Raw genomic sequence first — 26106 nt, 5'->3', positions numbered from 1 at the left:
AGCGACGACATGGGCTCGAGACGACGCGTACACTCTTCGTGACTGATCTGGAGGCGGAGTTGACATCCCCCATACACCCTGTGCAAAGACTCGGCTGCTGAAAATAGTTGTGGACGATCATTCGCTGGTTTTTCTTAGTGCAGATGGGGCTTCAGCTCCCCGTGCACGAATTCACTTCCCGCAACATGGCGATCCTCACTTGGTCGGATGTTTGATCCTCCGGCTCTTTGCATTCAAATACTATCCGATCATCAAGACTTCTCGGTTTCTCCATCAATCTATCAACCAAGCACTTGAAAGCAACTCGGGAACCGCAAACATGTCGCCCTCCGCACTCGCCGCAATTCCCACATACAGTATCGCCACCATCCCCGCAGATGGTATCGGCCCGGAGGTCGTTGAGGCTGGTGTTGAAGTGCTCAAAGCCCTGAGTCAGAAGCTTGCGACATTCAGGATTACCTTTGAGAACTTCGACTGGAGCAGCGAGACTTACAAGAAGACGGGCAAATACATCCCTGATGGCGGCCTCGAGCAACTGAAGAAGCACGATGCCATCCTCTTCGGTGCCGTCGGAGCGCCTGACGTTCCGGATCATGTGAGTCTGTCTATCGAGCACAGTTCAAGAGCTGGCTGGCGGAAACGATACTGTGTTCTATTCTTTGATGACACTCTGCTAACGGTACATTTCCTTTAGATCTCTCTGTGGGGACTGAGACTTGCCATCTGTCAGCCGTTCCAGCAGTATGCCAACGTTCGCCCAACTCGTATTTTCCGTGGAACTCAATCTCCCCTTCGCAACGCCAACATTGGCGATCTCGATTGGGTCATTGTTCGCGAGAACAGTGAAGGAGAGTACGCTGGTCAAGGTGGTCGTTCTCACCGTGGCAAGGCTTGGGAGGTTGCCACCGAAACTTCCATCTTCAGTAGGCACGGTGTTGAGCGCATCATCCGCTTTGCCTTTGAGACTGCTCAGAAGCGCCCTCGTAAGATGTTGACAGTCGTCACCAAGAGCAATGCCCAGAGAAACGGCATGGTCATGTGGGACGAGGTTGCCCACGAGGTTGCTCAGGACTTTCCTGATGTCAAGGTCGACAAGATGCTCGTCGACGCCATGACTGTGCGCATGGTCATGAAGCCCGGATCTCTTGATACCATTGTCGCCACCAACTTGGTAAGCCTTCATTATTCTACTTACCCTATCGACAAAGTCTCGGTACTGACCCTGAATAGCACGCCGATATCTTGTCAGATCTCGCTGCCGCCTTGGCCGGATCTATTGGTATCGCACCCACGTCCAACTTGGACCCCAGTCGCGAAAACCCTAGTATGTTCGAGCCCATCCATGGCTCTGCATTCGACATCACGGGCATGGGAATCTCGAACCCAGTCGCCACATTCTGGTCTGCGGCTGAGATGCTCGAGTGGATCGGCGAAGCAGATGCAGCCAGACAACTGATTGAGGCTGTAGAGAAGGTCTGCGAAAGGGGTGTAGTGACTGCCGATCTTGGTGGCAAAGCAAACACCAAAGATGTCACTGCTGCCGTCTGTGAGGAGATCGAGAAGATTGCTCTCAAGAAGATCTGAGCATAACTTTGCTGTGCAATGTATACAACGACGTTCAAGCCTTTGACCTTGATTCCAGCTTATTTCGTCTTGATGGAAACTAATGCGATCATTGCGATGGGGTGTGACTGCTGATGAATGACACATGCTTTCGAGATTTTCTATTCTCGGACTCATTCAGCCCCACATGTCCCATGTTCAGCGCATGTTGCGGGTCTTCCAGGCGCGAGGGGACGCCACAAACACCATTATTTTTCATGAAATACGCTCAGCCAGATGGATTTGACGCGTTTCGATTGCCTGGATGTCCGGCACCAGCAAGCTCACATGTACGAGGGAGTCAAGTGGCGTACGCCGAGCGCTAGTGTCTGTATGACATTCAATCGCTATGTACCTCCCATATTGAACTCATGATCAGATCGCCCGCTCTAAACTTCCCAGCTTCTCATGTGTAGCGAAGTCGAGTGGCCAAGCTGTAGACTAGAGCCATAATATCGGTCATACTTAAGCTTTGTTATGCTCCTCGATCGTCTCTCTCATTTCGATGGACGATTTGCCACCATCAAATCCTTGCTCTCCGTAGACGATACGCTCCTTCTGCGAGTACTTGACTATGTCTCGAACTGACGAAATTTGCTTGAACATGATGTCCAGCTCTTCCAACGTGCGACCTTTGGTCTCCGGGTAGTAGAAGTAAACGACGACCGGGATGATGGCGCCGATACATGCATACACCAGATAGTACTTCCACCCGATGGTTCGAATGGCAATAGGAGTCACCATGTTGACCACAAAGTTCCTGTTCGTCTTGTGTTAGCAACTGAGTGATACTTACGATGGTGGAATGCAAAACTTACCAGATCCAGTGATTCGCTGTGGAAATAGAAGACATGGAAGAACGAAGTCTTAGTGGTGCGACCTCAGTGCAGTAGAGGAAATTGGCACCCAAGAAGCCTATCGGCGTGAAGAAGCAGAAAAGGAAAAGGAAGCAAGCAGCGGCAATCGAAGCACCGTAGTTGTCCGGAAAAGACGTGGCTACAGCCAGAGCAGCCATACAAGCACCCATACCTGCTCCGCTAATCATGAAGCAAGCTCTGCGACCAAGTCTGTCGATGCTCCAAAAGGCGACGGAGCAAGAGAACAGCTTGAAGGTAAGCATCGCTCCTGAGAGGATGCGAGACGTGATATTCGAGAGCCCAAGGTTCTCGTGATAGATGATTGTCGAGTAAACAGAGACAAGGTTGGAACCGCACATCTGCTGGAAGAATTGTAGCATGATGCAAAGAGCAAACCGATATGCCAACTTTTCCTCGCCCATAGTGAACATCTCTCTCAGGCTTGCTTTCTGGAACTCTTCGCAAGCTGCCTCGATTGCTGACAACTCAGCGGCCACAGCGTCAGAATCCTCATCAGCGCCCTTGTACAGACTGAGAGCAGAGCGAGCCTCTTCAACGCGATGGACTCGGATGAGCCATCGAGGTGACTCGGGAAAGGAGAAGATTGAGACGAGGATTGTGATCGAGAAGAAGGCTGAGATGGCAATAGGAGCACGCCACTCGGTGTTTCCGGAGGTGAAATAGAAGCCCAGATTGATCCAGGACTCGAGGAAATAACCCACGGCCATGAATACGCCGTCCATGATGACATGCTTGCCTCGACTCTCTGGCTTGGAGCACTCACTTTGCCACACCGGGACAGTAGCGCTGAGCTGCCCTACCCCGTTGCCGAGTATGATGCGGCCAACTATGAGCTGTGGCAGGCTGAAGCTACTGGCTTGAATGATGGTGCCGATAAGCGTAAGAAGAGCCCCACTGAAGATCAACTTCTTGCGACCAAATACGTCGCCGTAGAAGGTGCAGGTGAAGGAGCCAGTGATTGCGCCAAGGGTAAAGCAGGCAACAACCACTCCCTGGATAGTGGTGTTATGGGTCTTGAGTGTACCCTTGGTGAAGACAGTGTCGATTTCGGAGAACGTCTCAGCCCATGTGGACAGGCCAACAAGTCCTCCGAGACCCGATAGATTGTAACCATAAAGAATAAACGAGGGTGCGACCACAAAGATGGTCTGGAGGATGAGGAGAGCGGTAACACTGGCACCTAAGAGTTTGTGAGGCATTGTGAAGATGAGAGAGGTATGATTTGAGGAAACTCGGTGCCGAAGAGTCTTGCCTTTATAATCAGGGAGGTGCCTGGGGCCCCAGAAGCACTGTGCGCCTCCTCCACTACCTCCACATGATCTTGCGTGCCGAGTTCCGCAAGGTTGAGTTTGTCGTACGGGGAAGTTCAAGTGGCTTATCGTTGGCCTCAGTGAAATAGAAAGTCCGCCCCGGATGTACGTTCCCCCGGGCACGGTCCTACCGTGTTGACAACTTTTCCCAGTGCAGACTGGTCGAAAGACTAAATTGCAAATCAAATGCCGTCCGTCTCATGAACTTGAATGTAACACGCGTAGAGAAGTCGCAAGCTTGCAAGCAAGGTCGAAGTACACTATCGCCTGTACATGACCACGAGTCCCACCTTTGCATTGGGCTCATGGATATGATTGTCACAGCCTCTGCACGGTCTGCATAGACATGCATCCACGTACTTGTGTTATCTGCCCGCTGTGTATCACCGTCGATGATCAAGAGAGGCGCATTAGGACAATGGTAAAAATCTTATAAAAGTCGAGATCTCGACCAAAAGATCCTGATAAAAAGTATGTACTATCGCAAGATATATAGGGGCTTTGTTCAAGCAAGTAGGAAAAGCGCAAAGAAGACAGCAAGAAAAGTCATGCCTGTGACACAGTTCTGGCTTGCTGATCCAGTGAACACAGCCATGGTAGGTCTTGAAGTCGAGTTCGAAGAGGTTGCTGGATTCCAAGCAGTGGTCAGACCTAGTTTTGCCGTGCTTGATGCAGCGCCAACAGTATTCGACGCACGAGAGGCACTGTTGATGGGGATGACACTACTCGTTTGGATGAGACCAATGGTGGTGACCGATGCCTGGCTCGCTACGGAGCTTAGGCCGCTCTTGGGGCAAGAGCCTCCAGAGCATATACCGAGTGCAGGAGAGATGTTTGTGACGGTAGAGAGTGCAACACTAAAGAGTGCAGCACTTGATGCACCTCCGTTGCTCGAATTGCTTGAACCAGTCTTTGCTACAGATTGCGTGCCGGTCTTCACAACGGACTGCGTACCAGTCGGAGATGCCACCGGAGTAGTGACAGTGATGACCTGCGGGATAGCACATGCCGAACAGAACACCGTGGTGGTCGTGAATCCCTGAGGGATACCGGATGGACGTGTTGAACAACCACCAGGGCATGTAGCAGTGACAGTGATGGCCGAAGTGGTCAGGCCAGTCGGGCAGACATTGACGACGGAAGTGACCCATACTGTTGTGGATGGCTGTATTGAGGTCGCGTTGGACATGTAGGATGATGTGCCGATGCGACTTGAGACGACAGTCGGTCTTGGAGATGATGCCCCAGTGGCCAAGCTCAAAGTTCCACTGTTGGAAGCGACAGATCCAGAGGAAGACTTGGAAGCGGAGCTGAGCGTGGTTCCTTGACGCCCTACAACCGTAGCGAACGTAATTCCCTTGGCTGTGCGCTTCGAACCAATTACAATTGACTGATAAAGGGTGCAGGAGCCACTATTTTGACTGTATGCTGCACCGACACAAGCTGTCGTCCTTGCGCAGCTGGACAAGCAAGTCGCGAAGGTGTCTGAGGCTCGCTTGGAGATCGTTTGACCACCCAGACTGCTGCCCGCATAAGTCACGTCATTCTCGATAGCGTATGTCGTGCCATCTACAGTTATGACTGAAATGTCGGCGGAGGGTGAAGGCAGTGTGGAACCCGAGACTGTCTGACTAGGTGGACTAGCAGAGGTGGACGAGACAGATACAGCGATACTTGACAGCACAACATTGCCCGATGACACAACACTGCTTGACGACACAGCACTGCTTGACGACACAACGGCCGCACTGGTAAGACTTGAAGCGATCGAAGCACTTGACGAAGGCGTTGCCGTGCCGCTGGCTGTAACACTCGTCTGTGAAGTGGTCCTTGCGTCAGTCGACTGAGAATCTATAGACAACGAAAGTGATCTGGAAGCAGAAGTTAAAGACACGTCAGTCATTTGCGTCGTGAACGAGGTCTGCGACGATGATGAAGCAGATGTGCTTGTCGGGCCTTCTGAAGATTGGGAAGGTTTCGATGACAAGACTGATGTAAGAGAGCTTTGTGACGCAATCGCTGAGGTCAGCGTCAAGGGAATTGACGAAGTAAAGTCTGCAGAGGTCGAAGAAGAGACAGGTCCAGAGGAAGACGAAAATGAAGAGGAAAGCTCGGAAGAAGATAGAGAAGATGGAGACAAAGCCAGTGAAGAAGATGGGGAAGAAGAGACCAGGGAAGAAGAAGCCAATGAAGAAGACGAAGAAGGTTCAACGCTGGTACTCGGAATCGAGCTCGAGACTCCTGTGGACGGCATCGATGTCATCGACGGACTGACCTCGACTGAAGAGGACATCGGTGAATTCTGTGTGGACGAAGGAAGAGAGATGGGGACACAACCAGAAGGGATCTCTTCACTCTGGCGCATAAGCAGATTGATCATGTCGCGCTTGGCCTTGTCCAGTGCAGCAGGACGGTCGACAGCTCCGATGTTATCTACGTTCAGGTTTGCGAGTTTCGTAGCAGCTGATGTGGACGATGAACTTGGTCTGAATGGGTTTCCGTCATCAGGATTCGTGATGATGGAGACATCGGGCAGCTTTGCAGACGCAAAATAAGCGGCGATGTCTGCGTTGAGAGCTTTGCTGGGCGTTTGATTGGAGCAGTGCTGATTCACAAGTTAGCTAAACCAAGTAAGACTTTTGGATCGAGCAAAACTTACTCCTACTCCACTATGTCTCTTGACAACACTCCTCAAGAAGCCTGAACTTGAGCTGAGCGCTGCATCCAAAGGTGTAACAGGATCATATAGGGTGTTGACAAAGAGAATGGGAGTCTTAGTCTCGATGCCCTTGAAACTGCCTCCGAAACGCTCTTTGGCATCTACCAGCCAGGTCTCCTGACTGTACTGGTTACCCAGTGCACTCTCACCTCCATAGGTACTTTTAGAAATGTAAAGCTTTCTAAGGTCCCGAAATCGGTTAAGTGTAGCGGCGTTTGTCCTGAAGTAGTCGCCTCCCGAGATTGCTTTAATCGCGTTGGGGGCCGAAACATTCTTTGCTGTCCATGGATCTGGGTTGTATCTCTTGGCCAAACGTGAGGTCGTTGATACTGCAGTCTTGGTCTTGTAGATGTCGTTCAGCTCGATAGCAAAGCCAATAAACTTGGTTGGGCTGTATAAGACGTTGAACATCTTATCTTTGATCTGATAAGCAGTAATGAGTGAACCGGTGGAGTCTTTCGCCGTGATGCGGTTGGCATCGAGATCCGCCAGAAACTGCGCGTAGGCGTTTAAGAGCTGTGAGCCACTCTGACCGTTAGCAAGCGGGCAGTACGGACTCGTCGCGTCGGCACATAGATCGAAGAATTGAGCGACCGCACTGTCAAAGCTACTAAGACTAGTAGAACCGCTACTCATGATTAGTTGATGTTGACGCTCATATTGGGAAAACTGAACTTACTCCCCATGGTAATAGTCAGTCGGGTCAATGTTTCCGTCAAGGTACATGCGATCGATCTTGTCGGGGAACATGGCAGCGACAGTAGCACCTAGCAGTGTACCGTAAGAGTAACCTGAGACAGAGATTAGCTTGGAGGATTGTTCAACAAACTGACCAACGTACCAATGTAGCGAATGAGCCCATCCTCGCCCAGAGCATTGGCAATCGCCATGATATCGCGGGCGACAAAGGCAGTGCCGACTAGCTGGCCAGCCGCTTTGTAGTCGTCTTCTGCACATCTCTGAGCTTGGTTCATTCCGTCTCGGAGAGCACGAAGAGAGCCATCTCCATCTTCGGCTGCCGAGTAAGATGGATCAGTGGCGCTGTCGAATGTCACAACGGGACACTTATATGCTTCGGTGAGGCCCACGCCACTAATGATCCAGTCAATACTTCTCATATCGAGTGCAGGTGATGTTCCACTTACCGAGGATCAAATCCGATAATGTTGTATCCGATACCAATTACACTGTGATTTGTTAGGCGACCAAATTTTTACATCTGATCTTGTTACTCACGACTGCAAATCGCTGCCACCTTCCAAAGCAAGATCGATTCCGCTCTCTCCTGGTCCTCCAGGATTCACAATGACTGACTTGCCACCAGAAACTCTGTTGCCATCCGCGTCCACGGCTGGAATGCGGACGAGAGGAAGGTCGATCATTTTGGCATCACGCTTCAACGAGGATGCAGTATAGTCAAGGGGAACCCTCAAAGTAGCGCAGTCAATCATGGTCGATCGGTTTGGATCACAGACGGTCCAGTTGAGGCCAGTCGCGGGTGCAGATGGGGTTGCAGAAGCAGCATTGGTGCTAGTTGGTGAGGTCGCTGTCGATCCCACGGAAGTGAAAGACGACCTCAGAGAGGTTGCCGAGCTGACAGAAGTCGAAGACGAGCTGTCGCTTCTGGTATATCCGCTCGGACACGACTGCGCCAGGCCATGAGTAGCATTGAGCAGGAGTGCCACAGCGGCAGTATTCTTGGGCTGCATTTTGATTAGTGGTAACGACTGGAGACTGCAAGGAAGGGACCTGGCAAGTTGGATGGATGGTCCAGCTCGAGGAGAGGAAAGCCATACATATATGTCTCTGTTCATTCGTTCTAGTAGCCAGATGAGATATTTTGTCCAGCTGATGACTGTTTGAAATGTTATTGAACCTTCCACAAGACTATACTGACTGTTAGGTATGGCCAATTTGCACATCTCTCGTATTCATAGTCGTGCCACGTTCAGCTGAGACGATGACCACTGACTGAAATTCTGTTTCAAGCCACCACCGCCGCATCAATCTTTCGAGCATATATACCCAAGGCATAGTCAGATACACCTCGAGATGGCAGAACTCGCGTGGGAACAGGTAACTGGGTATGTGCTTCCTGTCGAAACATGGATACTGCAAAGGTAAGCACCCGGCTTCTCGAACCCTTGCGGAATCGCAGTCGTGTGTGGAGGCCCAGACTCGTATGGAGGAAGTTAAATCCCTGGGATGTGGATGTCAGCTCTCACTGTCAAAACTGTCAAAACCTAAATAGAAAGAAAACAGGGGAAGGGTACGAGGGCCGACTTTTCTGGGGAATCAGTCATTTGCACAAATGGCTTGACCTACAAAACGGGCAGCTGTATCGCCAGGATGGTTTTATGTTTGTAAATCACAAACTCCAGCATGGCTGTTGACTTGGATGCATGCGCATTCGTCCGGGGTATGCACGACAGATGCATGGCTGCATTGTTTGAGACGCAGCGAATCTCATCCATGCAACCCGACAAGTGATCCGACCGGCACACCGGGCTTAAGCACATAGTGATATGATGCTACTGATGGACCGGATTTGAGCAGACTGAGAGCAGACTCTGTGATTGAAAACGTGGTCTTCTCGGCATTCGCGATTTGGACGTTATTCAGGTGCCGTGGCACAAAACGGCGCGCCTTCACGGCTTCACAGCCAAACTTTAGCCGACTTTGTGAATCCTGATCGCGCTGGCTCTTTTCCAGAAAAAGCAGCAGAAGGAAACTTTGGCATTGACAAAATATCGTCCAGCTAAAATCATTTCGCGTACTTACTGACGAAGTCAGCGACTGCGCCATCAACTTCCTTGGGGTGACTGAAGGACAAAAAATGTTGCCCGTTCTCTACGACTTTGAGCTGCGCGTCAGGACTGCCGGTGAACATCTTTATCTCCCTTTCGGCATTCGCGACCGAATAAACAACATCAGCGGTACCATGGAGCCACAGAACAGGACATTTCACATCAGCCAACCTTCCATGTAAGCCATCGCGGTCACGAAGATTGATGGTAGCCATCCTCGCTCTCTTCCTGCCTTCCTCGCCAATATAATTGTCGGCAATTTCATTACGCCAGAACTCGCGAACAGACTTGTCGCAGTCTTTACCGAAACCAATGTCGATGAGAAAATCGGAAAAGTCGTTGCCGGGGCGGAAGTCCTCGCCGGCAGGTTCGCTCCACTTCTCGATGGTTGGTGTCAAGTCTTCGGGTGCGTTCCAACATTTAAGTTCGCGCGTCTTGGGAGACTCGAAGTCTAGACTTGTGCCAAGTGGGATGATGCCAGTGATCTGTACAGGATGTCAATTCGATGGAGGAATCCCCAGAAGAGCGCAGGATATTAACCGTGCCAGGCGCCAATAGAGCCATGCGAACAGTGATCCAACCACCTTGGCTGGTACCGAGCACGAAGACACCTTTGCTCTGGTCAATCTTGCCCTGCTTTCCCAATTCTTGCAAGACTTGAACGTTCATGTAAGCAGTGTCCCAGTATGTCCAGTTCTCGAGCTTGCAGCGAGTTTGTCCATGTCCAAGCAGCTCGATGGCTAAAAGGTTCATCTTGCCAGTCAAATCTTTGTCGGCATACTGAGTCTTGTAAAGTTCGGATGAAGTGGTGAACGAATTGACCAGCACGAGCGTGGGCTTTGCAGGGTCCAGACTAGGAGTTTGGTATGAAGCTTCAATGCCTCCAAGGTGCGCGACATGAATAGTCTGTGTGTTTGGCATGCTGTTGATCCGTCACGAGGAATATATATGTGGATGTGGGTATGGCTTGCAAGCGCAATGTCGAGATCCAGTGACGGCTACTTAACACTGACCATGTTCCCTTTGACCGCAGGATTAAGGCGAAGTAGTCTGTCGGTTTCGTCATCTTTGGAGGGGCCTGCGGATGTCGCATGGTTGGAAGTGCGGGGCTACGATGATAAATATTGACGTAGATGTGCTTGCAAGAGGTACATGGTACAACTCTTCGTACCCCACGGAGTTCTCCCGCGTGCCAGATGACAGGCTTCTCCACCTTTTCTCAGAACCGTCTCCTGAGACTTCACTGCTGAAGGTACTCCGGACTGTTGTCATAAAGAGACCATCAGAATAAGAGAACAATGAAAAGGTGTACATGCGAACAAATTTGATTAGCACCGTGATACAAGGATGTAGACGAGCTCGTTATCTCCCCAAAAGTCCCCTTCAAGAGTTGACCAAGGAATTGATGACACATGGAAAGAAGGTGAGCACCAGTGCCTTTACATACAATCATACCCGGGATCAGTCAACTCGGCGTACTTGCACCAAATTGGATCCTTGTCCAATTTCTTAAAGTGCTGCTTCTCCATGCCAATTGCTATTTCCATGCCCAATTCCTCTTGCGCTCCTCTTGTGATCTGAGGGTAGATCATACTTAAGCCATTGAACAAACCCGCTGTGGGATATCTGACGCGCTCGATTTTGCCAATAGCAGGACCAAAATCCAGATCCAGTATGTCGAGCTTGTACCATGTCGATGTCATACAATCAGTGGTGAGAAGAGAGGGGAATGATGTCCAAGCAAAATGGCCGTAACCAGGTATGGAATTGAGAAGAGTGATGAGGGATTTTGTGTATGCAGTTGTACGCTCGTCAACTTGGTCTCTGATAGCGCGAGCCAATGGGGCGAGAGTGGTCGAACTGCACAGGTCGCGTAGCTTCATGCCTGGCCTGGCGTAGTTCATCGGGCAGCCAGGATAATGCTTTGACAAGGGTGGCTCGGAGCGGAGACGCAAGTCAACGACTACAATGTGATGAGACATTGCGTCTTCAGGTAAGGTAGTGAAATCAGCTTGAGCGCAAACGACCGAGCGCCAGATCAATGCCGTTGCAGCATCATTGGTCGATATCCAAGAGTCACCGGCTTCGGTGCAATCGTTCTTCAGCTCAGCGAGAGCTTGAGGAGACAAGCGATAGACGCGTTGTCTGTGAGTATCTCTGAAAGCTGTTTCTGGCCATGATAGGTTCGAAGGTGCGACTATGAATTCAGGATGATGCTCAGGTCGGCCATTCTCTGTTGTCGGCTCGGGGCTGATAATGTGAGCACTTCGTTCGAATTGTTCAGCAGGAAGGGTGCTACATTGAGCCAAGCTTTCATTCTGTACGTGTCGACAATTCTGCGACCAGACTCTCAGAATCTCATTGATAGCTTGGGCGTCGTAAGTTGTGTGGTGAGTATGGAACGCAAGTATGAAGCCGCCAGTAATGATGTTCAGCTGAGGGACGAATGTAGGCTGCGTCTCGCCTGGCATAGGAAAGACGCCACGGGCGCAAAGTATGTCGGGGTCAAGACGGGATTGTGGGAACTTTTGCTTTCGCAGCTCCTCATAAGAGGCGAAAGTGCCTCGGATATCGTTAAGGATCAAAGAGCCAAAGTCGCCATGCTTGAGAGAAATTCTCCCAGTTTGCGATCCCTCGTCCTCTACTGGCACGATCTCACAAGCAAGAGATGGTAGGGCCCTGAGAGTAGGCTCAAGAGCTTTGCGCAATATCTCGACCACCTCCATCTGATCGACGGTGTGAGGTGTCGCAAAGAAGAACATTGGCCGCGTGTAGCCACGAGGGTTTGCTTGTTCCACGCAAGAGAGTTCCAAAGTATGCGCTGGCGGGGTATTCACATCGATGCTGTCCATAATCCCTGAGACTGTGGTGCTGACTGACCTCAACACGTCATTCGGAGAGGGGAAGACCACATTGGCCGGCGGTACAATAGTGTCCATGTTTTGTGCTTCTGGCGAATGCTGAAGAATCGTGTTGTGACGAGAACAAGAGCACAAGGAAGCTGCGGGCTGGAAACCCGCCGGCCAAAGCTATCTTTACATACTCCCGACAGCTTCAACCTGACCTCGAATAATAGACTACGAACTTCTCAACAAGAATGTCTTTCGCTATTTGAGTCTCGTAGCGGCTGCTGCTATAGTGCAATTTCATTAGAGGTGGACCCTTCAGGCAAGCTTTGGCCATCCCCGGAGTCGCTGTGCGGCCGAGTGAACAGGAACCCACAGAAAAATACCGGCGCAATGGTTGCTCTGGATCAGGAACCGACACATAATATGACTGTAGATCTAGTCTTTCAACAGAGTGGTTGGTCAGCAAGAAGGACCGCGCGAATGAATCTTGCACAGCAAAGGAACAAATTGCGCGCTGGCGTGGTCGTGAAAAATGATCATAATAGATTCTGGGGTATATACACATTGCAGCTGACCTTGCTCAAAAGGTTGCGCTGTTCTCTGGCTTAATCTCTTCCAAAGTATGGGATGGCGCGCGAGAGACATCGGTGCTGCTATTGCTCTGGTCATTTTCTGCCGGGACCTCTTCTTTGGGCTCGTCATTCTTTGGCGGCGTCGGAGCAAACTTGGACTTCTCTCGGATGGGGCCTCCGTACTTGTAGAAGATGAATGGAATGGGCGCAAGTAGACATGCCACGCCAGCGATGAGAGAGCCACCACCACCGACACCCAAAGCGTCAAACATGTACTGTGTGAATAGCGGGGCGGCTGCACCAGCGGCTGAACGTGCGACTGTGTTGGCTGCAAGTGCACTTGCTGCATACATAAGATATGTGTCGGTCAGGTAGTTGAGGTATGCAACGAAGATCAGCAGGATTGAGGTGGAGAGGAAGACTCCAGCAATTGTGGGCACAATCCAGTGCACGCTGTTGAAATTTCCAGTCCAGGCAAACCAGAACATGGTGATTGGGAACATGACACCGCCAATCATTGCGACGGGTAGACGATCCTCAGGAACAGCCTTGTGACCAGCGGCCAATCTCTTTCTGTCGCGTGCAGAGACGGCAAAGATGATGGATCCACCGATGACTGCACCGACAGCAGTACCAATCAGCGGCAGTTCACCGACTCCAGAGTTCCAGCCGCGCTTTTGTTGGAAGACGATAGGGTAAATTGTGAACAGCATGTACAGGAGTGCGTAAACTACTGCGAGATAGACGGCCACTGCGAATGAGATTGGATCGATGAGAATCCTCCAAGGACGAGTCAAGGCGACAGCGAACATAGAGCCAAGAGTTCGATCAGTGACTTCGACAGGAGCTTGGACGTTTTCGTACCCAGGGATCTTGAGCGCTCTGATCCTTCTTGCTTTGTTTTGAAGGACAATTGCCGGAAGTGTTTCTGGAATGGTGAACATCAAGATCTCGGTGAAACCTCCGAGCCAGAGCAGAACATAGAAGCACCATCTCCAGTCTTCCTTCAACTCCAGGAAACCAGAAATGACGGGTCCGAGAGCGGGTCCGACGAAGGTCATCATGGAGAAGGCGGCCATGGCATTGCCACGCTCGATGGGACCCCAAATGTCGGCGAGAACGCCAGGCGCATTAGAAAGAGATGAGCTTGCGAAAGTGCCGGTCAAGAATCGACCGACTAGAAGGCCAGCGAAGTTGGGTGTGAATGCACAGAGGAAGTTGAATGCAAGATAGAGAGTGAAGGTGATGTAGAAAATCCATCTGCGACCGTAAAACTCGGACAAGGGTGCGAAAACCAGTGGTCCAGCACAGTAACCCAGAAGAAAGAGAGTGACAACCAATCCGGCAGCTTCCCGTGAGACGTGTAGATCTGTGGCAATTCCAGTCAAAGTGCCAGATGGACTTGATGAGGCGAATGTTGCGTTAACGACTAGAATGACCGATGCCACTGTAATGTACCATCGGCGAGCAGTTGACCAGTTCTTGGGGTTCTCCCTGTCATCGGGAGAAAAGTCCAGTAGACCATCGGCGTTGAGCCATGGCTCTTCAGAAGCCTCGATATCCCTTGATCGATACGGTTTCGCCGTCGGTCGGGAAAGCAAGCGTTCAAGGCGCTCCATGTTGTTCAGTTGGAAATGCTATGGTTACAACAAAACAGAAAAGACAGAACAACAGGTAGGAGGATTTCTCTAGTATGAGACTCATGCAGGAGCTGAATAATCTATTCAAGCCCTCCGCAAGTAAAATTGCCGTCCCTTCCTCGCGCCGGTACTCGGCAAAGGTCCTTACAGAATTTTGGAGGTGAGGGAGCTGCAACCCCGCGAAAATGGTTCGAGATTTGAAGCGGCAAAGCGGGAATCGGCAAGCTAGCGCAGGAGATGACGATGAGCAGCCGCAGATATCGGTGTTAAGTCGAAGACCTGCGGAACCTGGCGCTCGGACGAGGGCGGAGGCGGCGAGTGACTCTTCTTACTGACATGGCGACACTCGTAGGACGTGCGACTGTGAGCTGTAGAAACAAGGACAGGAGATTTGCAATATCAGCTAGGAATGCTGGCGGTATGCGCGACTCTCGTGTTCTACCCATGGGCAAATCTTGCCATGGCTGTCGCCCCCAGACTCGTCGGTGACACGGACATAGCTATCCACGATGAAGGATATGACTATGCGTATCCGTAGTCTGTGACATCCGAATTGTTGTTTGAGAGTGGTCGGCAGAGCAGAAAGAAGCAGTACTTAGGGTCAAATTATGTGCGCGTTGTGTCACTTGTCGACGAATGCAGTCTGAAGCAAAAGCAAGAACTCACCGACACTATCTCTGGAAAATCGAAGTACTAGCACTTTGAGGGCTTGATGATGGTAATCGCCAGCAAGAAAACTTGTACACAGGTGATACGGTGGATTTAGATTCCGATCAAGCTTGCAGTTGTCACAATAGGTCGCTGTATTCATGCTGGACACACGGAAAACATAGAAAGTCGGGAGACCCTGACGCAAGAATTCGTGTCTCCATCATTGAGCGGAGCGGAGTGGAGGTGGCGGAGCAGACTCTTGGCCAAGCTGTATTCGGGAGATCGACCGGAAACTTGTCAGTGCGGTGAGCGCATCCCTTGAAGCGCGTGCAAGGTGGAGCAAAGAGAATGGGAAGCCCATCTCAAGTCTCGTCGCTTGTCATGCAACAGAGCCCCCGCAAACATCACGAAGTCGCTCAGCTGCTCTGTAAACTCGCGTAAGAGCGACAGGACGAATGGTTGAAAAAACCTGCTGGAGCATCGTCATGCACCTGGATTGAGTTCACTGCCACAATGACGTAGACAGGAGCTCTTTCCTCACCGATTCCCGTCAGCAACTTTGACGCGTCGAAAGGCAGACGCTTCATAGCCGCAAACAAGTCCTTCCAAACCACACCACATCCACCAAATCAGTCAAGCACAATGGACAAGCTCAAGAAGATCTTCAAGCACGACAAGAGCGACTCGTCGTCGTCGACCACCACCCCCTCGCACACGACGAGCGAGAGAAGCACTCCTGCCACGACCACCTCGTCCGCACCTGCTCCTCAGACCACCACCAGCAGCACCCCTGCAGCCGCCGCCACCGCCAATACCACTGCGCCTGTCTCCAAGGGCCCTCCCGCCGGTGTCCTGCTCGAGACCAACTACGGCAACATCACCATCGCCCTCTACAGCGACAAGACGCCCAAGGTGAGTCGTGCTATGCGTCCGAGACTTGACGCGACGCAAGGAGAGAGAGAGAGAGGCAGAGCGCGTGCCTCCAAACATCAAGACGGACAAGACTGACATGCGCCGTGATACAGACTTGCGAGAACTTTGCAGGCCTCGCCGACGCCGGCAAGTACAACGGCGTCATTTTCCACCGCATCATCCCTGGCTTCATGCTCCAGGGCGGTGACCCCACCGGCACCGGTCGTGGTGGTGAGTCCATCTGGGGCGGCAAGTTCGCCGACGAGTTCGACAGCTCGCTCAAGCACACTGGCGCCGGTGTCCTGTCCATGGCCAACAGCGGCCCTGGCACAAACGGCAGTCAGTTCTTCATCTGTCTTGCTCCCACTCCTCACCTGAACGGCAAGCACACCGTCTTCGGCCAGGTTGTCGACGGTCTCGATGTTGTTCAGAAGATTGGAGCCGTCAGAACTGGCGCTGGCGACAGACCCATCGAGGATGTTGTCATTGTCAAGGCTCAGTCCTTCTCTGCTTGATCTCGCAATCCACCTTCCGTAATTACCTAATGACACATTTCTTTCTAACCGAGAATCTCTATTCCGTGCTTGCATGCATTGATGTGTGTCTTTGTGATGCCGCGCCATGCTCATTCGCGATACTACTCAACACTTAAACTCACACAAGAGGCGTCGGCTTTCGATGTCCAATTGCGCTTGACTATCGCAACATTCTATCCTCCTGCCTCTCTGGGAAACAACTCGCTAGCATGGGGCAGACGATTGGCTTTTGGCTTTCGACTCTGATATGATCAAGCTTGCATGAATGTTGATTCTGAGGGTTGCAATGTCACATGCGTTTGTTGCGCACGCAAGGTCACCGGCGGCAGCGCGGTCTGGCCCGCAATGTGATAAGCTTTTGAATTACACGGGGTCATCTCGGTTATCTCAGCTCCTCCCTCACAAAGATCAACACGACTAGAGGGATAACCCGACTTTTGCCCTGCTGAGCAGCCCGAGCTTCCATCTGTCATGAACCTGGCAAATAACTTTCTTGCTGTAAATCTTTCGCTAGCTTAAACCTCCAACGTCTCGTGAGAGGGTGTGGCAAAGCAGGTGCGAGAGCCGTGTTGGCCACCACGCCCACCGGCGCCGCTATGCTTTGGGAGCCTTTCTCCGGCGCCCGCCACTCACCGCTGCTCATGCTGCACGCATGGCCACATCTTCCATGATTCGAGAAGGTGCGGAGATGGCGCAATTAGCATCATAGCGGCTCTCTGAGCGCAAGACGTCTCTTGCATATAGCGCAGTGTCATTCGCTGCTCGCTCGCGTTTACTCCACTCTGATTGGATCTCGTCGTTCTTGCAATCAATCTTGCTACATGACCTATCAAGCTTCGCATTGTGGTCGGTCTTCAGTTGCAAGTTGCCCGACAAATGGACCGAGGCCGAAGAAGATGAGGTGCTTGAGAGGGTGCACGCGCTGAAACATTTCGAGCTTCCAAATCCGGCTTGGTTTCTACTGATAGATCTACGGCCGGTGGAAGATCCCCACAGTCCATACGAACAATCACGCTCACGGACCTGCATCCCACGGTCGCTAGTCTGAGCTTATGCCTTCTTAGCTGGACCAAGCATATAGCTTCACGCCTCTTAGCACACCGGGCACATGCGAGTTAAGCGACTGCCTTTCATCACCCGAGTCTTGGTCTGTCGATCTGTCTATCACTGCTCTACTTGCCCTGCCCTTGGACAGTTGTGCTTCAAAGCTAATATGTAGCTTAGGACAGGAAAGGCAGCTGCGGGTGAATTCTACATGATTCTTTACCCTGTTCTTTCGTCCGTAACTCTTCAAACTCTACTTTCTACAACACCATTGGCCGTTCGAGGTATGCAGGTAATCTTGACACCACCGAGCAGGACTCGGGAGGCGACCGCTACTCGCTCTTGAGCCGAGCCTGTCGAGCAATGCTTGAGATGGTCAAGCTATATAACACGGCTCCCCTTCCCACCAAGGACAATTATCACCTTCACTCAATCACTTCGTCTTCAATCCTTCTACATCATTCATCATGCAGCAAACTCTCGCTGCCCTTGCTGCCATTGCAGCTGTCGCTGTCGCTTCTCCTGTTGAGCCCAGAGTCAGCGTGCCCAATGTTAAGTTCAGCGTCCCTCAAATTGCCAACGGCAACACCAAGGTTGCTGCTCCTGCCATCGCCGTCGCAAAGGCCATTTCCAAGTACGGCGGTACCCCTCCCACCAACGTCCAGAGAGCCGCCGCTGCTGCTCAGCAGAGTGGTTCAGTCACTGCCAACTCATACGGTGGCGACGTCGAGTACCTTTGCCCCGTCTCCGTTGGTGGCACAACCATGAACCTCGACTTCGATACTGGTTCATCCGATCTCTGGGTCTTCTCCACTCTCCAGGCCTCTTCCCAGAGACAAGGTCACGCTGTCTACAACACCGCCTCGGGCCGCAAGCTCAACGGCGAGTCCTGGAGCATCAGCTACGGCGATGGCTCAGGTGCATCCGGTCAGGTCTACGCCGACAAGGTTGTCGTCGGTGGTGTCACTGCCACTTCTCAGGCCGTCGAGGCTGCCACCTCCATCTCTGCTCAGTTCCAGCAGGACACTGATAACGATGGTCTCCTTGGACTTGCCTTCTCGTCCATCAACACCGTCAGCCCTGACCAGCAGACCACTTTCTTCGACTCTGTCAAGAGCACCCTTGCACGCAAGCTCTTCACCGTCGATCTCAAGAAGGGTGGCCCCGGATCCTACGACTTCGGTTACATTGACAGCTCCAAGTACACTGGTGCCATCACCTACGTTCCCGTCAACACCAGAAACGGCTTCTGGCAGTTCACCACCACTGGTTACTCTGTTGGCAGCGGTGCCACCGTCTCCAGCTCTTACTCCGCCATCGCTGACACTGGAACTACCCTTCTCCTTGTACCCGACAACGTTGTCAGCGCCTACTACGCTCAGGTCCCCAGCGCTACCTACTCCGATGCTCAGGGTGGTTACCTCGTCTCTTGCTCTGCTACTCTTCCCAGCTTCTCCGCTGTCATTGGTGGCCGCAAGTTCACTGTCCCCGGCAGCTACATCAAGTACTCCCAGGTTTCCAACACTCAGTGCTTCGGCGGTCTCCAGTCCAGCGCTGGATCCGGTATCTCCATCTTCGGTGACATTTTCCTCAAGGCTATGTTTGTTGTCTTCTCCATGGAGAACTCGACCCCTCAGCTTGGTTTCGCTACTCAGTAAATGCAAAACTACGACTTTTACGACTTTTGACGGCTGGCTCTGCGACAAAGCGAGCATTTTTACATGACGGTGGAAGGTGTCGCTTATTCAACAAAGCATAGAATAGCATGCGATGAGTAACGCATTGAAATGGGAAGAGATCAAAAAGTAGTGCATATGTCTGCTATCTCCAAGAATATAATTGTGTTTTATCCAAATGTTCTCTTCTCCATGTTTGATTTTATGTCTTGTATTGTATTCTGCGACCAGCCTTCCAGATGGGTACGACCTGGAAACAATACTTGACCTTACCCAAACAATGCGGGGGATCTCGGAGCGATGAAGCTGAGGAGGCACCTGTCCACGGCCGATTTGCCTTGTCTGTCAACCATCAACCTGCAATGCGACATTGCGAATTTGCAGAGAGCTGACATCCAATCTCGACCGGCGAGATCTCCGCGATCGCCGTCTTACCTGGAAAATGCAGGTCGCTCACGAGTCACAACGTATCGGAGAAATCAGACCCCCAGATCTGCTACCCATCAACCTTATCTCAAACTCAATTTGAAAAATACGAGCTCGGCCGTGAGGTGTCGATCAAAGGGCCTGGTTATGTCGCATCAGTGGCATGGCTCTATTGATCTTGTCTGTCACAAGCTTTCTCATCTTCAAGAGGAACAGCCGTGGTGGCGGGGGAGGCTTGGTGGTGTTTGCCGTCTGCGTGATCAGAGGACTGGTACTGTCGGTAAGCTTCACGGTTTTACAACCAGCTGAGTCCCTGCAGATGGAGCGATGTGTATGATGACGAGTGGGCGATTTCTTCATCACATTACTCTGTGACTTGCGGTGTCAATGCGACGTGTTAATTCAGACGAGCGACGCGACTTGTTGTTGGCCAGATGGCTGACAACTTGTCGGGCGCATATTGCGCTTTGCAAATAGTGAAGCCAGGGTGCTTTATCTTTGCATTACACAGTCGCCTTCATGATGGGCTCTCAAATTTGGGACCGCCTTCATAACCGTGATCTCAGCTCAAGCAAAGTAGGCCTCGCCTGCTCGCTTGAGCTTTGGATTAATCGTATAAGTCAAAAGAAGCCGAAAATTCCGCGCGAGGGATGGTTGTGAGCCAGACCAGGACTGCGAACCGGGATACGAATACAGACAAGCCAGATCGTATTCCGCTCATTCCGCTTATTCCGGGCCGTTTCGTCATTCCGACGCCTACCCCGAGGTGAACAAACACATGATTTGCAGCGATCAACACTTGATGTATGGGGCCAATGTATTTCGCTGTGATGCTACCAAGATTATACTTTGCGACGAGACCCACACAGTTGCGCGAACTTGCCTCGCATCAGCCGACTGAAAGTATTCGCCCAAGTCATTAGTCCTTGATCAATATCCGCAGCTACCAACATCACTCTCGCAGACTATTTCATCGCCATGTAATAGAACATTGCTTCTCTGTTTACCGAGTCTACCATTTGAGCGGCGTTGACCACACGGACGGTGATTGACTCCAGTTGCCTTGGCCGGGATCTTGTTGAAGGTGATGGTGGGGGCGCGTCTGGAATGGTCTGATAGTGCGAGGGCTGCAATGGTGTCAGCGTTTGAGCTCAGTGTCCAAGGTCGTTATGCTTACGCTGTTTCTGAGGGATGCGATGGCATGACGCAAATTGCTGTGCTTGTCTGAGGAAAGCATTGTGATTGTGAGAAAAGATGGACCAAGGTAGCGACTGTTGTACGAATTCAACCCCTGTGATTCTCCGGTGTTCAATAGATAGCGGCTTGTGCTTTTGATGGACGTTTCCTTCATCGTCATTGTCTCAGACAGAATTGAAGATGGCAAGACGATGGGTCGCAAAAGATCAAGGCACAGAGAACAAGAACACAAGAGTGAAATTCCGTGGAGACGAGGGTATAAGCTGAATTAGAAGAGTGTTGCTGTAGATGATTGTGTTTAACGAAGGCGATGTAGTCTGATTATATAGCAAGCGGTGTGCTGCAAACGTGATGCACCGGTATTCCGGAATAGATTTTCGGAATGAGACTCGGGATGCAATACAGAAAAAAACTGCATTCCAGCCTAGGTGGAGTATGATCATCATGTTTCATCGGCATCAATCCTTCGACTGGGTAGAGGTGCACAAACAGTGGACGATATAATGCCGGGATGGAGTCTCGGAATAGAATTGGAGTTGCTCTTTGGTGAGGGACAATGATGTACTTGCCGAACCCAAGCTGGGGATCGGATTCTGCACCTAGGACATGAATTTTGTACGCGCTATCTCACCAGTACCGTTTGAGCCGTAGATCGAATCAGATACCGCCACTTGCATTTGTCCAGTCAATGCCGTCCATCCAGTCATTCATATCCATCAAATCAGCTGCACTCCACTCAAACAAATTATCCAGTGCGCTGTCTGCATTTTCCATCGCCGCTAAATATTTGCTAGACGATCCCATCTGTGTTTCGTTCGGGAGATAAGTGGTCAAATCAGACCCTGTGATGTCTGGTTCGCTGGCTGCAAGTGATAGCAGGTACTCGAGCACTTCATCCAAAGCATCAGACATCAGTCCCGATGCCTTGATACAAAGTGCATGATTTGCGTTCTCTGGACGATAGACCCCTTCCAAGAAGGCTATGAATACCGAAAGGCGTCGAACTGACACCTGGCGAACAAGATCAGCAAATTGCGCCCGATTCATGCTTCTTCTTGCAGTTCTGAGCGCATTGATGAGGGTTATCGCACTTGGCAAACCGTAGCATAACACCTTTGTTCCGATTAGTCAAAACACAACCAACACACGATTTAGCCGGTTGAACTTACAATACTTGCCCTAAAGCCACTGTACAGATGATGATCAGCTTTATCATGTAAGCCGCCGATCTGAAGAGTTGTCTCAATGATACTCGAGCAAGCCTCCACCAGATGAGGCGAGTAGCTTCCATTGAACTTCTGTAGTAATCGATATATGTGAAATTGTGTCTGCAGGTAGGTGAGGTAGACCTCCGCCGATCTGAGACATGAGATGGGTGCCAGATCAGACTTCCAGCACGTAGGGTCGTAGCGTAGACGGGTAGGGAGTGAGTGCCAAGTCTCTTTACATTGTGTCGCTAGCTTCCTGCGAATGGTCGTCAGTCGACAGATTATTGATCCGATGAGACCGGAGCAAACAGGCTGTACTGACTCTAATTCAGGCCTCGTCTCATCATTGAGAGGTTTCAAGTGATGGACCAGCGCTTTGTCCCGAAGCTGTGAAAGAAGATATAGCGCTCGAATCCAAGTGGCACTACAGCAGGAATCCCCGCCAGACCATCCGTCAGCTTGTGCGAATGAGGCCGGGTCGCAACCGAGTCTTGTGAGGCAGAGCTGATCATCAGTGAGCTCACTCGGCGGTGCACAGTCGGCATAGTAGCCAGGTATGCGTGGCGGACGATCAAACAGCGCGGCAAGAAACTTGTCCCAATGGAATGCGGCTGCGAAGACCCTTCGGCGACATTCTGCAAGAAAAACCGGAGCTTTCGCGATGGCCGCCTCACGATGGAGCTCCAGGGCGAAGATGTCTGTGGACAGACCGCCAAGCCGTCGCCAAACATTCGAACCTACAAGTTTGCAGATACGACTCAGCGTACAACTCGACAGTAGAGGATGATCCCAAGAGGACGATGTACTTACCGGCATAGCCCTGGATGGTTGTAGACAGGCGCAGGTTCTCATACGACAACCATATTATCACGTCATTCATCTCTGATGCTAATTCTCGCGCAAGTCGCAAGCATTCTGCACTACACTGGAACATGGCTTGCACAAAATTGTGGTCAATCTCACCATGGTGAGCAAGTCCCAACCGAGCTACGCGAGCGGCAATGGTGAATATCAGACCGATGGATTCGAGTCGCAAATTTGGTCCGCTGTAGAAGCCCACGAATCCAGCTAAAGAGGTGGACGAGGTGAGAGCCATCTTTGAGGATGTAGTATTGAGAACACGTCGAGCTGTTGCCGATTCATCGACAGTGCTGACTGCATTGTCAGTTGTTGCCTGTTGATGCATGATGTCTTCTTGGAGATGTTCAAGGTCGGCTAGCACAGGCAACACCAGATGACTGGGCACGACGGCGATCTGATCCAGACAATAGTATTCTGTGACGAGGGTCCTGATGGTCTTGTAGTGTTGAAGGTGTCCCAGAATCCGAGTTATGGAGCGCAGATCTCCATCAAGCGTTTCGTTACCCCGATCATCGTAAATTGCAGTCAAAGGCACATGCTGCGGAATGGTGTTATCAAGCCTTCGAAGCGAAAGCAATGGAAGCAATGGAGTTGATCTTCTGCTTTGGTCAATCGTCGTAAACAAGACGTTGCCATGTCCACTATCTCCGGCACCAGCATGAACAGAAAGAGTTCCGAGAGGCGCGCTTGTGGTTACTGGGACTGTTTGTGCAGCCGGCGCCGCGTAGTCAGTTTCAGTCCGCTCCGGTGACGACGTTCGAGTGCGTTTTGACGGGCGTGTGAGAGGAGCGGGATGATACCAGCATTCGCTGCCCATATTCCGACGTCGGCAACGATCACAGATTGGCATGCGATGGTCGCAACGCACTTTGCCCCTCCTGCAAGGCTCACACGACGCTTGTTTGCCATTTTTGCGATTTGCGCCAGCTGACATTGTGCGTCAAGAGTTACAGCGCGGATTTGCGAGATGAAGCGAAATTCCGGTCGCTGATCTCGACAAGTCGCACTTTCGTACAAGCGTCACGTGCGTAGTAGACCGTTAGTAAGCCCCTACATAACTTAGATTATAGATGTACACACCCTAGTAAACCGTCCGCCTATAATTAATTGCGATACTTATATTATAAGAGTATAAAACCGCTATTCGGCTTAGTATTATTATATAAATTGCACTATCTGTCGCTTATCTATATTTCGTATTCGTGGGAAAGGGCGAATAATAGTAACCGGACATTTATTCCTTCGGACTTTCGTTATACCGAGACGGAGTAGAGGCCCGGAATACTATCCTCGAGATATTTTTAGTAATATTTACTTTTAAAACGTAGCTTTATAAACTTAGAAGTAGTACTAATAAGTTAGCTTAAGCTAAGAATTAATTACTACTACTCGACTAGTTATATATTTAAAGGTAAGCTTAAGAGCTTATATAATTCTAATAGCTTTCCTTCTTTTTAAATCACTAACTCTAGGTTTAATTTAGTTTAATTTTAATTTATTAAATAAGCTATAAATAGCTTTTACTATATAAGCTATCTTTTAAGTTAACTTATCCTATAAACTCTATTATACCTATATATTAATCTCGGTCCTTACTCTAAATTAGTAGTATACTAAAGGCGACGCTACTACTAATATTAGGTAATAAAGGTTTTAACTTAAAACCTTTTAAAACCCTATATAAAATTAGGGTCTAAAGTAATAGCTCTAATCTAAAACCTTTACTTTATAAGAGCTAAAACCTTTACTCTAATAAGCTTTAAATTAGTAGGCGATCTCTAAACCTAGAAAGCGAGATTAGTAAAGAAGGGTAAAGAAAGTCTCTTTTAACTTATTATAGATAAGTATCGACTAAAACTAGTATAGTTAGATAATCCTTATTATCTTATTTTATAAGTACTAACCTACTCGCTCGTATTATCTAACTACGAAGATACGAGTACGACCTACGAGTCTAGAGTTTAAAGGTTAGACGGATATAAAAACTAAGTATATACTAGACTAAAATGCCTTAATAATCTACTTTTTATAATAAAGCGTCGTTAAAGTATAGCTAAGGTATCCTATAGCTATAAGCTACGGCCTATTTATTTCCTTACTTAGTATTATTCGTAGTAGATACTTAACTTAATAGATTACTCGGCGATCGTAGGCTATATCTACTACGTCCTTAAAATATATCTTAAGAATAGTACGGGAGCCTAAAAGCGGATTATATCGTAACGAGCCTTAGTAAGATTACTAAAAACGGATACTATATATTATTAAGAGGATTCTACTTACTAATCTCCTAAGGCTATAATACTTACTAGATACGGCGCCCTCCCGAAGTTTATTAGTACTATTAGGATATAGCTAGATATAACCTATTCGTAGCTTAATAATAATATATAAGCTATAAGGCCTAATATCGATAAGGGCGCTAATTAGCTTAAAGCTTAATATATATCTATACGAGGTACCGAATCTTATATAAGGTCTAAGATTATTATAGGTAGGTTTACTTTATAGTCTATACCTTATAATACTCGCCGATTATTACTCTCGAGAGCTCTAATCTTATACCTTTCTCGGATTTATAACGATAAAAAGAATCCTTCTCCGTTATAATATAAGCTATAACTATCGAATTATCTTATTAAGTAATAATAAGAAACTATCGAAAAACTATAATAGGACTACTATATAAGTAAGAAGTAATAAGGTCTAATAATTGCAGTTTAATTTAAAGACTATCGTATACTAGAGTAAGAAGAGCGCGAGCGCGGAATAGCAGATAATGCTATAGAAGCGCGAAGCTAGGCCTTAGCGTTACCGGAGTAAGCCGAGGACTACGGTTCGAATCGGTACTAAACCGTGTTAGTGTCGAAGCGCACTAAGAGAGCGGAAGAAGGAGCTCTAGGTGCTTTTTTCTTAGCTATACTATATAATAAGGAGGACTAATCGTAGAGCAGAAACAGCCCTAATTCTAGAATCTAATGCTCTTTTAGAAGGTCCTAGTCTAAAAAAGTATTTAAAAAGTTTAGTCTAAAAAAGTATTCTAAAAAAGTATTCTAAAAAAGTATTTTAACTAACTTTAAGTAAGGTCTAAAAAAGTATTTAGTCTATTTTTACTAATAGCTTATAAATACTATATCTTAAAGTATATATATAAGAATAAGGCTATTAGAAATAGAGTCTAGTATCTAAATTAAAATAAAATATAGGTTAAAGTTTTT

General features: G+C 49.6%; 10 protein-coding genes across 10 annotated transcripts; 3 read left to right on the top strand and 7 right to left on the bottom strand.

Annotated features, from left to right (window-relative positions):
• Positions 1 to 209: 209 nt before the first annotated feature.
• AUEXF2481DRAFT_83754 (uncharacterized protein) lies at positions 210 to 2063 on the top strand. Its single transcript, XM_013483710.1, has 3 exons — positions 210 to 595; positions 695 to 1171; positions 1231 to 2063. The coding sequence occupies exons 1-3, from the start codon at positions 320 to 322 to the stop codon at positions 1582 to 1584; spliced, it is 1107 nt and encodes a 368-aa protein (XP_013339164.1). The 5' UTR covers positions 210 to 319; the 3' UTR covers positions 1585 to 2063.
• Positions 2064 to 2067: 4 nt separating this feature from the next.
• Positions 2068 to 3679, bottom strand: AUEXF2481DRAFT_102762 (uncharacterized protein; the record flags this gene model as incomplete). The annotated part of the gene is made up of 2 exons (XM_013483714.1): positions 2068 to 2362; positions 2421 to 3679. 2 exons carry the CDS (start codon positions 3677 to 3679, stop codon positions 2068 to 2070), a joined length of 1554 nt encoding a protein of 517 aa, XP_013339168.1.
• A 575-nt stretch (positions 3680 to 4254) lies between these two features.
• AUEXF2481DRAFT_92760 (uncharacterized protein) lies at positions 4255 to 8218 on the bottom strand (the record flags this gene model as incomplete). The annotated part of the gene is made up of 6 exons (XM_013483740.1): positions 4255 to 6395; positions 6450 to 7137; positions 7189 to 7300; positions 7351 to 7601; positions 7655 to 7696; positions 7746 to 8218. The coding sequence occupies 6 exons, from the start codon at positions 8216 to 8218 to the stop codon at positions 4296 to 4298; spliced, it is 3666 nt and encodes a 1221-aa protein (XP_013339194.1). The 3' UTR covers positions 4255 to 4295.
• A 94-nt stretch (positions 8219 to 8312) lies between these two features.
• On the bottom strand, positions 8313 to 9053 carry AUEXF2481DRAFT_44850 (uncharacterized protein). The gene is made up of 2 exons (XM_013483691.1): positions 8835 to 9053; positions 8313 to 8709 (listed from the first exon to the last, which is right to left on the bottom strand). Exons 1-2 carry the CDS (start codon positions 9026 to 9028, stop codon positions 8409 to 8411), a joined length of 495 nt encoding a protein of 164 aa, XP_013339145.1. The 5' UTR covers positions 9029 to 9053; the 3' UTR covers positions 8313 to 8408.
• Positions 9054 to 9272: 219 nt separating this feature from the next.
• Positions 9273 to 10310, bottom strand: AUEXF2481DRAFT_113245 (uncharacterized protein; the record flags this gene model as incomplete). Its single annotated transcript, XM_013483713.1, has 2 exons — positions 9857 to 10310; positions 9273 to 9801 (listed from the first exon to the last, which is right to left on the bottom strand). Exons 1-2 carry the CDS (start codon positions 10235 to 10237, stop codon positions 9274 to 9276), a joined length of 909 nt encoding a protein of 302 aa, XP_013339167.1. The 5' UTR covers positions 10238 to 10310.
• Positions 10311 to 10614: 304 nt separating this feature from the next.
• Positions 10615 to 12500, bottom strand: AUEXF2481DRAFT_532721 (uncharacterized protein). The gene has a single exon (XM_013483712.1). It carries the CDS (start codon positions 12253 to 12255, stop codon positions 10756 to 10758), a length of 1500 nt encoding a protein of 499 aa, XP_013339166.1. The 5' UTR covers positions 12256 to 12500; the 3' UTR covers positions 10615 to 10755.
• A 245-nt stretch (positions 12501 to 12745) lies between these two features.
• On the bottom strand, positions 12746 to 14715 carry AUEXF2481DRAFT_48606 (uncharacterized protein; the record flags this gene model as incomplete). The annotated part of the gene is made up of 3 exons (XM_013483700.1): positions 12746 to 12826; positions 12848 to 14350; positions 14710 to 14715. The coding sequence occupies 3 exons, from the start codon at positions 14713 to 14715 to the stop codon at positions 12746 to 12748; spliced, it is 1590 nt and encodes a 529-aa protein (XP_013339154.1).
• A 655-nt stretch (positions 14716 to 15370) lies between these two features.
• On the top strand, positions 15371 to 16524 carry AUEXF2481DRAFT_44845 (uncharacterized protein). The gene is made up of 2 exons (XM_013483690.1): positions 15371 to 15940; positions 16054 to 16524. The coding sequence occupies exons 1-2, from the start codon at positions 15671 to 15673 to the stop codon at positions 16453 to 16455; spliced, it is 672 nt and encodes a 223-aa protein (XP_013339144.1). The 5' UTR covers positions 15371 to 15670; the 3' UTR covers positions 16456 to 16524.
• A 1053-nt stretch (positions 16525 to 17577) lies between these two features.
• On the top strand, positions 17578 to 19312 carry AUEXF2481DRAFT_44843 (uncharacterized protein). Its single transcript, XM_013483689.1, has one exon. The coding sequence runs from the start codon at positions 17988 to 17990 to the stop codon at positions 19176 to 19178; it is 1191 nt and encodes a 396-aa protein (XP_013339143.1). The 5' UTR covers positions 17578 to 17987; the 3' UTR covers positions 19179 to 19312.
• A 1999-nt stretch (positions 19313 to 21311) lies between these two features.
• Positions 21312 to 23845, bottom strand: AUEXF2481DRAFT_44841 (uncharacterized protein). Its single transcript, XM_013483688.1, has 3 exons — positions 22838 to 23845; positions 21989 to 22764; positions 21312 to 21932 (listed from the first exon to the last, which is right to left on the bottom strand). The coding sequence occupies exons 1-3, from the start codon at positions 23820 to 23822 to the stop codon at positions 21477 to 21479; spliced, it is 2217 nt and encodes a 738-aa protein (XP_013339142.1). The 5' UTR covers positions 23823 to 23845; the 3' UTR covers positions 21312 to 21476.
• Positions 23846 to 26106: the final 2261 nt, after the last annotated feature.

Source organism: Aureobasidium subglaciale (assembly GCF_000721755.1).
Source record: "Aureobasidium subglaciale EXF-2481 unplaced genomic scaffold scaffold_38, whole genome shotgun sequence".
In the NCBI taxonomy this organism is placed as follows: Eukaryota; Fungi; Ascomycota; class Dothideomycetes; order Dothideales; family Saccotheciaceae; genus Aureobasidium; species Aureobasidium subglaciale.
The sequence above is the reverse complement of the archived record's forward strand: the minus strand, read 5'-3'. Positions and strand labels throughout refer to the sequence as shown.

What these genes read in the sequence shown, in the direction of transcription:
- AUEXF2481DRAFT_83754 (XM_013483710.1), top strand. Translation starts at nt 320, where the DNA reads ATGTCGCCCTCCGCACTCGCCGCAATTCCCACATACAGTATCGCCACC. An exon ending in CGCCTGACGTTCCGGATCAT is followed by an intron (nt 596 to 694) that starts GTGAGTCTGTCT and finishes CATTTCCTTTAG; the next exon opens with ATCTCTCTGTGGGGACTGAG. An exon ending in CCATTGTCGCCACCAACTTG is followed by an intron (nt 1,172 to 1,230) that starts GTAAGCCTTCAT and finishes GACCCTGAATAG; the next exon opens with CACGCCGATATCTTGTCAGA.
- AUEXF2481DRAFT_44845 (XM_013483690.1), top strand. Translation starts at nt 15,671, where the DNA reads ATGGACAAGCTCAAGAAGATCTTCAAGCACGACAAGAGCGACTCGTCG. An exon ending in ACAGCGACAAGACGCCCAAG is followed by an intron (nt 15,941 to 16,053) that starts GTGAGTCGTGCT and finishes GCCGTGATACAG; the next exon opens with ACTTGCGAGAACTTTGCAGG.
- AUEXF2481DRAFT_532721 (XM_013483712.1), bottom strand. Translation starts at nt 12,255, where the DNA reads ATGGACACTATTGTACCGCCGGCCAATGTGGTCTTCCCCTCTCCGAAT.
- AUEXF2481DRAFT_44843 (XM_013483689.1), top strand. Translation starts at nt 17,988, where the DNA reads ATGCAGCAAACTCTCGCTGCCCTTGCTGCCATTGCAGCTGTCGCTGTC.
- AUEXF2481DRAFT_44841 (XM_013483688.1), bottom strand. Translation starts at nt 23,822, where the DNA reads ATGTCAGCTGGCGCAAATCGCAAAAATGGCAAACAAGCGTCGTGTGAG. An exon ending in AACCATCCAGGGCTATGCCG is followed by an intron (nt 22,765 to 22,837) that starts GTAAGTACATCG and finishes GCAAACTTGTAG; the next exon opens with GTTCGAATGTTTGGCGACGG. An exon ending in GTGGCTTTAGGGCAAGTATT is followed by an intron (nt 21,933 to 21,988) that starts GTAAGTTCAACC and finishes ATCGGAACAAAG; the next exon opens with GTGTTATGCTACGGTTTGCC.
- AUEXF2481DRAFT_44850 (XM_013483691.1), bottom strand. Translation starts at nt 9,028, where the DNA reads ATGTGCTTAAGCCCGGTGTGCCGGTCGGATCACTTGTCGGGTTGCATG. An exon ending in GCGATACAGCTGCCCGTTTT is followed by an intron (nt 8,710 to 8,834) that starts GTAGGTCAAGCC and finishes TCCACATCCCAG; the next exon opens with GGATTTAACTTCCTCCATAC.